This window comes from Meles meles, chromosome 16 (genome assembly GCF_922984935.1).
Source record: "Meles meles chromosome 16, mMelMel3.1 paternal haplotype, whole genome shotgun sequence".
Taxonomy (NCBI): Eukaryota; Metazoa; Chordata; class Mammalia; order Carnivora; family Mustelidae; genus Meles; species Meles meles.
Window position 1 is genome coordinate 18988061 of NC_060081.1, and position 14387 is coordinate 19002447.

General features: G+C 38.5%; 1 protein-coding gene across 50 annotated transcripts in view; it reads right to left on the bottom strand.

Annotated features, from left to right (window-relative positions):
* MAP4K4 (mitogen-activated protein kinase kinase kinase kinase 4) overlaps positions 1–14387 on the bottom strand; it is a 189790-nt gene that overhangs the window by 75346 nt on the left and 100057 nt on the right. For all 50 annotated transcript variants that reach the window (XM_045981448.1, XM_045981424.1, XM_045981431.1 and 47 more), the window contains exons 4-5: positions 1702–1827; positions 315–425 (exon numbers count right to left, since the gene is read on the bottom strand). In XM_045981448.1, the coding sequence (XP_045837404.1) occupies positions 315–425; positions 1702–1827 (237 nt within the window). The remainder of the gene's footprint in view (positions 1–314; positions 426–1701; positions 1828–14387) is intronic.

Genomic DNA, 14387 nt, shown 5'->3' on the forward strand with positions numbered 1-14387 from the left:
TATTGATTCATAAGCTTAGACAAAGGATAGTTAGAGACTATTTCTCTTCACTTGATTTTCTTTTTAACATCTGGAGGGTAAATAGAGAAATGCAGAAAAACTATTTTTGTTTAAGTTACTTCCTTTAGATACTTGTCACAACCATGATGTGGCTTCAATAATCAATGCCGGCAAATTACACAGAGCCCTTGGCTGTCATGAAAAGAACAATCTATACAGTTATAACTAATGCAAAGAAATATTTCGGGCTAGAAAAATGAAAATGGAAACACAACACCGTGCACGGGACACCACAGACACACACTTCTTCTTACCCTTAGGATTTCTCTGGAGATGTAAGCTATCCAGTCTTCCTTGAGTGTGTTCCCTTTGGTGTTCTTCACAAGGTCTGTAATGGACCCAGCCCCACAGAACTCCATAACAAGCTACAAAAAAGGCAAAAAAAAAAAAAAAAAAAAAAAAAAAAAAAAAGGGCAAAAAAGACACATGGTGACTAGCACACCCCAGCAACCAGTGAGAGCATCACCACAATCTGTACACACCGGACATTCATCAGAAACGCAAAGTCTAAACTCTTTGTGTCGTTCCTAAAGATATGGGTACGTGATCAGTTTGGAAGCATCCAAATTACTGAGAGCCCATTTCACCATCCAATTTATTCACTGTGTATGTTTGGTCCAGGAGATTAAGAGTTTCTGACATTTTACAGCACATCTCCCAGTGCAGAGATTGTGAAATATTCCTCCTCTCTCCCAAGGACATGGGCATGGGAGGACCATTTTGTCCTTAATTAGTACCCAATTATCAGAAATCTGACAGAGATACTCTAACATCTTTTCTCATTTGCTAGCGTCACAGATATCCTCTTTCATACATGATTCTCAAACTATTTTATATTAAGAGAAATGCCATTTTAAGCAGTGCATAATTTTAAAAATACTTTATTTACAATACCTAAATGTTTACATAAAATCAACACAAGTAGGTTTTTTAAATATCCAGAAAATGAACTGAATTGAGCTATTCTAAAATTTTAACTTTGATTGGATTTGGGCAATGAAGATAAAGGTTAAAATTAAGGCAAAATATTGCAAATTTCCTATAATGGCTTTAAAAAATTAGAAAAAACATTTATCTTCCTGCTTCTAAGTCCAGTACCGTTGGTATAACTAATGTGATAACCATAGCTCTAACAGCATCTCAGTGTTATCATCTTCAGTACAGATGTGGCTGAGTGAGAGATAAGATTGAATGTATATGAATTCTAGGAATTTCCCTGGAATTTACTGTTTTCAATTAACTGTTATCATTAATATTATTAATACTGATATATTTGTCCCTTACTTCCAGGTGGTAAAGAAGATACATTTATTTGTGCTTCCATATTAATTTCCATAAATAAAGTTCTTATTGTATTCATTTTTCAAGCTCCTAATTTCCTTGCTATTTGGTTATACTCCTTTTAAAACATGCCATTTTATTCCTGAAACAACGTTAACTCTTATCCATGCAATGTGAAATCAACATAAAAATAAACATAGAGTATACCTTTAACCAAGAAGGCTAAGGAAGATAACAGGCACTATGCCCTTTGTCTTTGCTTTTCTCTCCACCCCCCTCCTGCCCTGGAAGGTCCTTAATGTCTTTTGAGTAGCCACCAAAGAGAAAACCCCACAAAATGCTTGGGAAACATTTGCCTACCCAGAGTTGGTCATCATGTCCTGGAGGGCTCTTTTTAATGAAAGCACCGTAATAGGTTGCGATATTTCTATGATGAGAGTATTTCTTCAACATATTTATCTCCAGTTTGATTTCTTCCTCTTCATCCTTAAGAAAAAATAAGAAATAAAATGTGTGGCTTTTGAATGTCAAGCATGATTTTAACTTCCCCACCCATGGGCAATAATACAAGTTCCCAATCCCTCCAGCAAAGGAGGAAGATACATTCACTTTATCCTGATAACAAGAACTGGGGACTTTAACAGGACTCATTCTCTGAAATGCCTTTACAGGTTATGCAAGAAATACAGAAGTACGAAAGTTACAGATGTATATAAGAAGCAGATGTAGCGGTTTTCCACAAACTATGATACCTGAACCTCAATTTGCTCATCTGGAAAAATGGGAGGAAAAAGAGAACTGACTGATACTATTTTGACTAATTAAAAGGAAAGGCTGTTTCTTTTCTAAAAAAATTTGTGAATAAAAATCATCTGGCACAGCTATGGCACAGAAGGTTTACCTGTGACAACCTTGCACAAGAACATTACCTTCTGGCGTGGCCACAGTCAGGTTACTGCATACAGACCAGCCCCGCAGGCCCAGGATGGATGGCATGCTTAATGAGATCCTCTACCCCAAAAAGAGATTCAGGAGAGTCCAGAGACCCACAGTAATACAACATCACTCAGTGATAACAGGTTGTTTTAGACTTGGCTCATCCCCCAGCCTCCTGCTTTATTAAAGTTAAGGTGAGCAGCAGAAGAAATACAGAGTTTGTGTGAGAAGATCAGAAGGGAGATGAAAGAACAGATAGTGACACAGGTCTGGAAAATAAAAATAAGTTGCCCTCGTGAATGGGGAGGGCTGCCAGTCTCAGCCTTTCTCTCTCATATACCCCTGGGGCAGAACCTGCAACAGCATGGTTGTGGCAGACACATGACCCAGCATGGGCTCTGCCACACGACCTGCAGAGTTCATAAGTAAGATTTATGGATAGCATGAGAACCAGAGGAAAGCAGAGTTGAAGTGATGAAGAGGAGAGAAAGTTGAAGAAAAGAGAAAACCAGCTCTGGCTAGAAAAGCCACGTTTGAGGAAAGATAAAGATCTTAAAGACAAAGGTGATAATCAGATCTCCAGAATTCCCTTAACTACCTAACTTTTCAAAAGAAAATAATGACTGGTTCCCTACAATGTCCCCACTTCTCCACACTGGCATGCTCGTTCCACTTATAACTGACGTTCTTCCTTCTCCAGGAAGACTTGGGGTTTCTAAGCAGTCAAGGGGCCTGTACGTGGAAGTATAAAAGAAAAAAAGAAAGACCATGCATGTGAAAGCTAGTGCATCCATGTGGACTCACACAGGCTGAAGAAACCTAGTCTTGCAGACTGGCACCTCCAAAAACCATTCATAAGGACTCACAGACCTAAGTAAGTTTGGTTTGAAAATACTGCCGAGATAAAAGCTACAACAGCATTAATTAGATATTAATGATGAGGCCAAATGAAAAAAGGTCTTCTTAAAATAGAACTTTCAGCTGTACACTACCACTTTAGAAACCACAAGTAATAAAACATGGAACCATCTTAGAACAGGGATTCTTAAGATGGTGGCCTCCAGCTTGGTCCCCAGACATAAGTATCAGAATATTACAGCATATTAATAGGTTGTCACGTAACTTTGGCAGATGGTGGCTGCAAATATGAAGCAAAGTAACACAGCCAAAGCCAAATACAGTCTATATAATAGTTTGTATGTACTAAGTATCATTCAAAACCTGTATATATGAAAAGACACCACATGGGTATCATTTCAATCTGATTTAAACATGGCCATGTTTAAAGCAGCAATGAAAACTGAGATACTGAATAACTAGGATAACTATCTTAATTCTAAACAAAAGTAGTGTTTAGCCTGACTAGTATTACAGAAAACACACTTCTATTTGGAATCTTTTTCAAAGGAATTTTATACTAAATCATAAAAGAGTGAATTTTTTTTTAATGTAAGGCACAAGGAAGCATGCCCCAAACACAACTAGAAAGCCCAATTCACCAAAAGCTTTATCTTGTGCTCTTCCCACACGTTCCTATCAGGCACAGGGTATAATGACCAGAACTTGCTGGCACACAGCACATGGAGCCTGTTCCCTCCTGAGCCACCACAACTAACCATTCACTCCCAGCAATATCTGGGAGCAGACCAGGACAACCCTAACGGGACTTGTCAAGATCAACAGATTTCTATCAAAAATTAGCACCTGACTATGGCCATAAACAGGCTCTGATAGAAAGGCATGTGGTATCACTCCTGGCATAAGGCCTACAATTAAATATGTTGGGCCCTGAAAAATTAAACACTTCACTTTCCTTCCACTAGACCACGACTTGGTAACTAGAAAGTCAACTAAAGGTTTGATTTTTTTCCTTTTATGCAAAATCAGTCAACGTACAAATATTTGGGGTATGAAGACTACAGAAAAGCAAGCAAAAAGAACAATGTTGAACTAAAATGGGGGGAAATTAAAATATTGATTTTAATTTTGTATTTGCAGCCAATCACGCCATGAAGTATGTACATCTTATTGGGTTACAAGACTCTGCTTTACTGATTCATCCCTAACTACTTCCCTCCACTCCTCATATTGCTAAATTATTCCAAGGGTCATAATTCCATGATGCTCTGCCGGTACGTTCCACTTCTTGACAGAAAACAAATGTTAACTACAATTCTCCCATGAGAAGCTTCCTGAGCAATAACTAAGGATCACAACACATTTTGTTTAGTTTTGGTATTTTCTTCCTTTAGCAACACAAACCTATGTCTTCTAGGATCTGATTTGTTCACCATTCTTTTTAAGAATTAAGAGCTTCCAGAGGCACTTAATATTTTCAGAGCCCATGGAGCTGAAATTCTTGAGCATTTCATACATTTAAAAATTGTCACAGGCTTAAATTCAGTGTTAACCACTGGTGTGAAAGACACTTAATATGCACAATGCTAGATACTTCTGGCAGACTATCACAGCACAATCTATTTCCTTAAGTCCAAGATGCCACTAGATAGAGACACTGAAGTACTTTATGCAATGAACTCTGATTCATCATCAACCATAAGATATACATTGTAGCATTTTTGAAACTGGGCTACATATTAGAAACAATACTATATAAGAACAACTTAAATACAATCAAGTTTGGCAACTCTTTTTTTAATACAACTGAAACATCCAAGTATGATCCGGAAATACAGTAATCAGATTAACGCCACCTGCCAGAGTACTTCTGAGATTTAAGTTGTCAAATCCTGGAAGCATATGAAACTGAACTACCAAAAATATCAAAAGAAACATACTGTCCTCTCAAATTAGTGTTTTAGGAACTATTTATACATACTTTGAACATTCCTTCTCTTGCGTCTATGATTTAAAAATGACTATTACACATTTTACAAAATAAAAGGAATATAGCACCACTAATTTTCATAATGTAATTAAGAGTGCCTGCCTTGGAGGAAAAGCATCAGAAATGAATGCAGAATCTGCCACTGGCTCTGAGCCAACTACAACTGGAATCCAAATTATGACTAATGTATATAATACATGTTATCTTTGGAATGATAATGAACCAATCTCTGAATTCCCATTTCCTTTTGGTCATTAGTTAAAAACAAGTTTGGTGGTCTCATTCAAACATAAATATGTACCCACCACCACCACCACCACCATACACCCCATTCAGCCTGAGAAAATACAGTAGAAAACAGAGTCAGGGCAGGCTAGAACTGAAATTTAACAACAACAATCCCATATATGAAAGAAAGTGGACAAATGACCCAAGTTTATATATCCCATCTCTCTAGGCCAAGTCCAAATGACCGTGCCCTTCATTCTCCTCTTTAGAAGGGCACAATCATATACAGATTAAACCAAAACTAAACTAAACTAAAAGTAACTAGAGAAAGGAGAGGGAACCTTTTGGTGAGAAACGGAAGGCTCCCTCCTGGTTTTCTCCAATGATGAGGCAGCTGCTAGGCTCCACTCAGCAATTTAATGCAGCTGATGCCAATTAGCATTTTGGACTTCAACCAGGGGATCCAACTCTCACAGAAAAGGTCTTTGTTTTCGACTGGAAGAGGACTAGAGAAGGAGTTTTCTGTTGCCTTCCTTGGCCGCTTAGAGAATGGAGGAGGGGAAAGCATCTGAATAGTGGTAATTTTCAAAAGCAGCTATGAATTTGTAAACAAGTCATAGGGAAAACCCTGCCCACTCCACCATTTGAGCACAAAGGAGTACATATTATGAGCATATTAGGAGTACATATTTTTTTAAATTGACTCCTTAAAATGTTTTTTAAACTGTTACCCAAATTCTCTTTCCTTCCACTGATGGCAATAATGATATGAGGAGAAACAGGCAGACATCAGAAAAGTTAATTGGGGGGTGCCTGGGTGGCTCAGTGGGTTAAGCCTTTGCCTTCAGCTCAGGTCATGATCTCAGGGTCCTGGGATTGAATCCCGCATCTGGCTCTCTGCTCAGCAGGGCGCCTGCTTCCCCCACTTTCTCTCTCTGCCTGCCTTTCTGCCTACTTGTGATCTCTGTCTGTCAAATAAATAAATAAAATCTTAAAAAAAAAAAAAAGTTAATTGGGAGGAACCCAGGGGATTGGGAAATATTCTGAATAATCATCTTTTTTCCCAGCGTAATTCTTTTTTTTTTAATTTTATTTTATTTATTTGACAGAGAGAGAGATCACAAGTAGGCAGAGAGAGGAGGAAGCAGGCTCCCTGCAGAGCAGAGAGCCCGACGCAGGACTCGATCCCAGGACCCTGAGATCATGACCTGAGCCAAAGGCAGCGGCTTAACCCACTGAGCCACCCAGGCGCCCCCAGCATAATTCTTTACAGAATTATATCTACCCATTAATAGTTGGAACAAAAAAGAAAACTTGATTTATTATTCACTCTATCTTTGCCAGTAGAGAGAGGGCTGATAAAATGAGATATACAAATATCTGTCAGATTTCACCATCAAAATGTAAAAATGAATATACACTTAGAATGAAAATACCGATTTTAAAAGATCAGTTTAATCTACTTTTTGTTTTAGTAAACTCTTACCAAACCCTCCACTCTGTGATTGTAAACTAGGAGAAAAATGAGAACAGATTACCTTTCACAGGCAAATCCCAATTACACCTGAGAGTATTATTCAGTACCACACCAGCTGAATTAACCAAAATTATTATTATTTTTTACTCAGACACACAAAAGTTATACAACTTAAATTCACTGACAATTCAACCAAACAAAAGTGAACAGACCGATGTACGCAAAAATTCTGCAACAAAATAAGGTTACAGGATCTGGTTCTGGAGGTCAAAGAAAGGAATGGCACTTTCTTTAAAATTAATCAGCCCACTTCTCCCAAGATCAGTCAGTCCCAGAATAAAAATCCAACAGAAAAATTACAAAATTAATGTAACCAAAATGGACACTTGAGACATCTTACTCATCACTGTTTTGTGACGCCTAGGTGCCTCATTCGGTTAAGCAACTACCTTCTGTTCAGGTCATAATCCCAGGGTCCTGGAATGGAATCAAGGCTTCAGGCTCCTTGCTCAGCAGGGAGCCTGCTTCTCCCTCTGCCTGTTCTGCCTACCACTCCCCCTGCTCCTGCTCGCCCTCTCTCTCTCTCTCTGACAAATAAAATCTGAAAAGAAAGAAAAAGAAAGGAAGGAAGGAAGGGAGCGAGGAAGACACACACACACTGTTTTGGACTGTTTTCAGACAAAAAGACATGCTCTCTAGTTTTGTTACTTAATCAGTGGATGACTTCTGGGACTGCAAAGTCTGAGCGCAATGGCCCCAAGGCCCTTAACCTGCTCTGTCTTTTGTGTCTACAGGCACCACAAAGAACTTTTACTAGACACAGCAAAGTACTCACAGAGCCCTCTAGCTCTTCTGTCTTCTACAAAGTCTGCCAGGCTACATTACTAGCTGTATTTCAATGAGATTCTATCACTCAACTGGTACCTAGAAAGTGTGTGGCAAGGAAGAGAATGAAACAATAACCATTTCCTGGATGGACATGGTGGGTGAGTGATGGGGGACAACTTGAGGCTGTGACGAGATGATGCAGGATGGTGAATACACCTCACTCCATTTTCTTCCCCATCACTCACTCATGAACAGCCTTGGGAGACTGATGCTTCCATGACTGACACCAAGAACCACAAGGAGGCCAAAATATATCTCTGCAATAGCCCCCTACCTAAAAGCTCAACATGGCAAATAAACATGATGCTCTTACTCAAACAAAAAAGTCAAATAAGACAGATCACTATTCCTCTAGAATCTAAATGAAACTATTATAATTTTCCAAAGTTTGTGGTCATCAAAACCAGGAAGCCCTAACAATTGGCATCAAGCTCCAACCTATAAGACATAACACCATGGGTACAAGTGCCTTCGGTAATGTTAAGTTAAAACAGTTCATGTCAGTACTTAATTTCAGAATCCATCCATTTTCTCCCTCCATGAGGGAAGTAGCTGCACACACATAGATACACACACAACAGGAGTACCTGCTCTTGAGGACCCTAAAATATAGCAACCTAAAGCAGGACCTGAATCCTAGGACTTTGACTTAAATGGAAAGCGGGTCTGCCAGATAAGGCTCAGTGGGGCCAAACTAAAATCTCCTGCCCAAACACCTGACTATAATTGAAGGAAACCAGAATATGTCACCCCAAAATATGCTGCTTTGACATAAGGGTTATTCTGAGCTAAGGGCACTTGAGAAAGAGCAGGTATAAGAAGGACATGCTAACCTTCCCTTTTCTTCCTGAAAGCAAGAGAGAAAACTCCCATGTGAAAGAAGTCCTTCATATACCAACTGAAAAAAAAACATTCTCATCACCAGAGACAGAGAGGTGAAGCCAAGAGAATTCTGATGCAAGCAAACCTTGTTAATATATCTCTTATCTTCCTTTAGCTTCCCCATGTACTTTAGTTACTTTTCCACCACTGCCTCTCTCTATTCAACCTAGTATGAAGGCATTTGGGTTTTGCCATTTCTGAGTCTTTCCTTTTCTTGCGACAGCTCCTACTAATATATGTGCAATACATACCAATACACTTCTGTTTTTCTCTTATTACTCTATCTTTTGTTACAGGGGCATTGGTCAAGAACTTAGAAGGACAGAAGGAAAGACTTCTTCTTTCTCTATATAATTAAACTTGCAATTTTATTATGAGACCAAAAAGATCAGTAATCCCAAATGCTCAGAAGACAAATATATCCTTGACATCAACATTTTGCCATTTACAACACAATTAAGTATATTTAGATATTTACATTCATATTTTAAGGAGCAGACACAAAGAAAAAAGAAATGTTATCAAAGATTATCTCTGGATTATAGATATTTTCTTCTTTGATTTATTTTTTAAAGATTTTTATTTATTTATTTGACAGAGAGAGACAGTGAGAGAGAGAACACAAGCAGAGGGAATGGTAGAGTGAGAAGTAGGCTTCCCGCTAAGCAGGGAGCCCGATGTGGGGCTCGATCTCAGGACTCTGGGATCATCACCTAAGCTGAAGGTAGACACTTAACAACTGAGCCACCCAGGTGCCCCTAACTTATTTTTTCTATAATTGACAAGTACTATTTTCCTAATTAGAAAAAGAAAAGTTAAGAGAAGAGTTTAGGTTGGAGGAGACAGCTCCATAGGAATTCAAAATGAGTTTGTTTCTGGCAATTCACATGGTCTGGCTCCCTCTGTCTCGCTGGAATAAGGGTCTTGACCCCATCCATGCTGTTCTAGAGTCACTGCCAATCTCCTTTCCACCTGTTGTCGGTTATGAGGAAAAACTGTTGGGAGCCTGAAAAGTACCAGAACACTGCTGATTAATTTGCCTTCTACTCGGTCAGCTATAGTATAGAACTCTGGACTTCACAGTCATTTCTTATCATTTTCTACGATGGTACCAATCCAGACCTGTAAGTTCTTGAGATCAAAAACTTCCAAGCTTACATTTTCCCTAGAGCAAAGGAGAAGTTAAATGGAGTCCAGGAGCAACCATCATGCTATCTTCGCCTTTCTGACTTGCCAGAGGATCAGTTAAAGAGAATCTTGCCTCAGTCCATTCATACTCTTCCCTAAGTCAGTGGCAAACTTCGTGAATCTTCCCATAGTTCAAGCCAGAAAAGAATACTGTGCTCACTGAATACAGTCTTCTGTAATAACCTAGAAATCAGGCCCAAGTAATGAATGGCAACAAGGGGCACAGCTCTGAGGAAGGTATGGGTATGCTAAGTGGTACCTGTTTGGGCATTTCCTACTGGATCCATCTGTGTGCACAAGCACGAAGGCTCCTGCTTCACATCTGACGTGGTAAATCAGATAAAGTCTGGGCTCTGAAAAACATCTTCAGTTAAAAGGAATGATGGGGGTGCCTGGGTGGCTCAGTTGGTTAAGCAACTTCCTTCAGCTCTGGTCATGTTCCTAGGGTCCCAGGATCGAGTCTCGCATCAGGAAGTGAGTGGGGAAACTGCTTCTCCCTCTGACCCTCCCCTCGTCATGCTCAATCTCTCTCATAAATAAAATCTTGAAAAAATAAACATAAAATAAAATAAAATGAATAATGGGCACTTCTGCTCCTGGCCAAGATTCATTATCAAGGACTAGATTTACTTTCCCACTAGACAACTACAATAGACAAAGCATACGAAAAAGTTTTAAGATGCTGGACGTCAGGGATTGGAGGATAACTGACCCCTGAGAGATGGGAAACATCAGAGAAGCTTTATAACTGCTCCAGCTTACTGCCTTAAGAGAGATTTCAGGGACTCTTACAGAGGGAGGAAACCCAATAGGAGCCCAGGCAATTCTGAGTTGAGAAGCTGGGAAGACTAGGCAGCTAGAGTTGACAGGACAAAGACCAGAGAGGAGAGAGAGCTAGCTGCACAGAGAGCACCAGTAAGCTCTGGAGACCAACTGTGCCAATTACCACAAGAAGGAAATAAGCTTAAAGGCAGTTTAAAGGCATATACTACCATTTTGTTATTTTCAAATAATTCTCTTCATTGTGGATAATTTGCATGTCTGGAAAGGGATCTCCCCCCCTTTGTTCTGAAATGGCAATTTACATTCAAATATAACTGAATGACTTCTGACATACATTTCACATGCTTGGAGAAGTCTCTGGAAGATCCTTGTAGAACTATTCCCTTAGCTCTGAGTATTCAAAGATGCTTACCATAGAAGTGATTCAAGAAGACAATGATTAAGTTTCAAATATCTTCAGGCAAAACAGAAAATAGAATCAAGATATTCTAACTGTTGACAGACATCCCCCCATTTAAGAGCTTTTATGTGACAGAATTCAGGTTAAGATCATTCATTTGGCAATAACACACTGCATCCACTCACATTCTGGGGAAGATGGAACTTAGCACAAACGTGGAGACCACTCCAACACTTCTCAAAACTTAAATCTGTATGATCATTTCTCCACTACTGTGGTGCACAGAACGGCGCTTTAATAATTAAAATTCACCTCCTTATTTTTCAATTCCAACGAGGAAAGGGCAACTAACTGTCCTGGAGGGGGAGAAAAGATCTCCTCGGTGCAGGTAGGGCAGATCTAACAGAGCTAAGAATGCTGGGAAGCCAGTTTAAAAGAAATCCATGTAGCATGCAGGATGAACAACAACACTCACAGGCCAGCAAAACGACTTTTGAACTCTCTGAGCCCAGACTAAGTTATCAATAAAACAAAACAAATCCAAAAGAAAAATCCAAGAAAACTCCCTCTTTGTATCAGGCTTAGTATAAATTGGCAACTTCATATCTGAGTTCATCAAAAGTGCTCACTCACTGTGCATAGATGTTTACACACTGGTGTATATTCAATAGCTAGGCTTTCTACTGAATACCTAAGCCTGGAGCTACAAACTGACACAGAAGAGTACTGTAGCCTCTGTTTGCAGAATTAATTAGGTTGATCTGTTTGCCTAACTAAACACAGACACACTGTGGGGGGTGAACGGACTTTAAAATTTAAGGTTCTCTAAGACTTGTAATCTTTAAAAAGAGAAACCTCAAAATCAATAGGGAAAAAAAGAAATGTCTTTTGACTTAAGAGTCCAAAGTAAATAAGGGGTTAATTTGGGGCTTGCTATGCAGAACTCAGATCCCCTAGGTGGTTAATTTTAACTGAAGACAATGACATCCTTAATTCCTTGGAAGGAAAAAAATAAAATAAAATCTTAGAGATATATAATTCTGAAGAGCTTTGGGTTTTTATTTTATATATATATATATATATATTTTATTTATTTATTTATTTGACAGAGAGAGGGGTCACAAGTAGGCAGAGAGGCAGACAGAGAGAGAGGGAGAAACAGGCTCCCCACTGAGCAGAGAGCCTGATGCGGGGCTCGATCCCAGGACCCTGAGATCATGACCTGAGCCGAAGGCAGAGGCTTAAACCACTGAGCCACCCAGGCGCCCCGAGCTTTGGGTTTTAAATGGTATTTGGAACTCTTCAGGTATTATAAAAACAAGTGCCAATCCAGAGAATAAGACTTCCCCACAAGTGCCAATGCAAGGGCTATTGAGGTTAACTGGTTACATTACATAATTACATAGTAATTATATATATAAACTCATATGTATAAATGTATAACATGTGATAAATACAAGTAATTTAATATGCACGCATTTATTATCTATATAAAGGAAAAACCCCACAGCAGTACTACGTAATCTTGCCTCAATATCTTCATTAAAGATGTACAGGAGCTGCGACGAAACGCATCTCAAACACAGCAATCCTTGTGAGACGTGAATCAAACTAAATTCATTCTGTTTGGCCAAAACCTTCATTCTTGTTTTTGTTACCGCCTATACTAAATAGCCATTTCTTAAACCTAGACGAAGAAAAATGGCATGGATCCATGGCACTGGACCAGATGTTTATAGGTGCACACTCAATAAGACAATGATACTTTGAATTCACTGATATCTTCAAGTCTACAGAAAATGCCATCCTGGGCTCCTCTTGAGTCACCTGTGACTTCTATACTGTGTAAGGATACTTGGTATTATTCCATTATGCACCAAATAATTTTCATATAGTTGCAGGAGAAGAGAATTACATTCTTAGACCAGATGTTTTTGGCATTGGCACTGCCGAGCACACATGGAAACCCCACAGCTGTGTCCATCGATCACAGACATGAGGTCACAGTCCAGCCTAGAGATGGGCTGGCAGCTGGCTATCTTCCCTCCATACAAATGAAGCAACAGATGCTGAAGATATTGTGTAAACAAATACTGAGACTTAACTACTTCAATTAAGCAACTGAAGGAAGATTTGAATCAAGTATCAAAAGAAATACATAGACTCTATCAAAGAAGTTTAAAATACTACATTAGTTTCAAATAGTTATCAGGCTTTTTCTAAGTCATATACTGCTTCCTTTCCCTAATTCCCATTTTCTTTACATTCAGGTAAGTTAAAATGATAAGAATAATAACAAATACATTGTCATTTATGGAGCAACTATCAATGAAAATGTATCGAGATTAAGTAACCATGTTGTACAGTGGTGATCAGTCCCCACCTTTAGGCCAAGGAGAAAAACAACTAAAAATAAAAAGTGCTTCCAGCAGCACAGTTTCATGAAGTTACAAAAACCAGCCTGTTCTGCAGTATTTTATAATCTAAAGGCTACACTGTCCCAGTGAAGTATACGGAGGGAAGAAGTAACCACTATATGAATATGGAGAGTATTTACACACTATTAACAAGCTTAAAGGTAGAAAATGTATTGTGAGGCAGTGACTTTATGTTTAAGACTGTGTAAGAGTAAAGCACTGATCTAAACTGTTTAGGAGAAATCATCTTAGAATAAATACAAACTTATTTTTAAACTAAATGCAGCTATATAAATAAACACACATGTTCAGCGGGGAGTTCCTTGAGTGATTAGCAACAAGAAATAGCTTTAATCCACAGAAGACTGGAAACACACCAAAAAGTCATCTATAATAATCTTGGGGGAAACAGCGACAGAGGGAAGAGGGCAAGAGTAGTGTAAGGAAAAAAGGTTTTCCATCTTTCAATTTTCTAGCTAGTACTTTAGTTTGAATGTTGGAGAAAGGGCTATTTTATCATTTTGAAAAATAATTTTTATATATAGGCACATATGTATATATCTAGTATATAAAACTAGAAAAATATAAAAATATACACTAACATATTAACAGTAATTAAGCCAAGGTGACAAGAATTATGAAATGCTTTTTCATCCTTTTATTTCTCTATTTTCTCCCTAGATTGTCTACATTTCATAAACTAAAAAAACAAAACAATGCTTCAGAAGTCAGTTAAACTTTTTATTTCTACTGTTTTATCAAGCTATAATTTATATACCGCAAATGTATATAATTTATATATAATTTACATATAATTTACTATAAAATCGTAACTTATAATAAATATAATATAAACTTCACTTTGAAGATGCATCTTTGATCACAAATATCACCACCCTCCTATCCCTTTTGTCTCTGGACTGACTAAAGGATAAGGACAGTTGCCTTACACACACACCCCCTACGAACCACTGTATCATTATAAAACGCTTACACCAA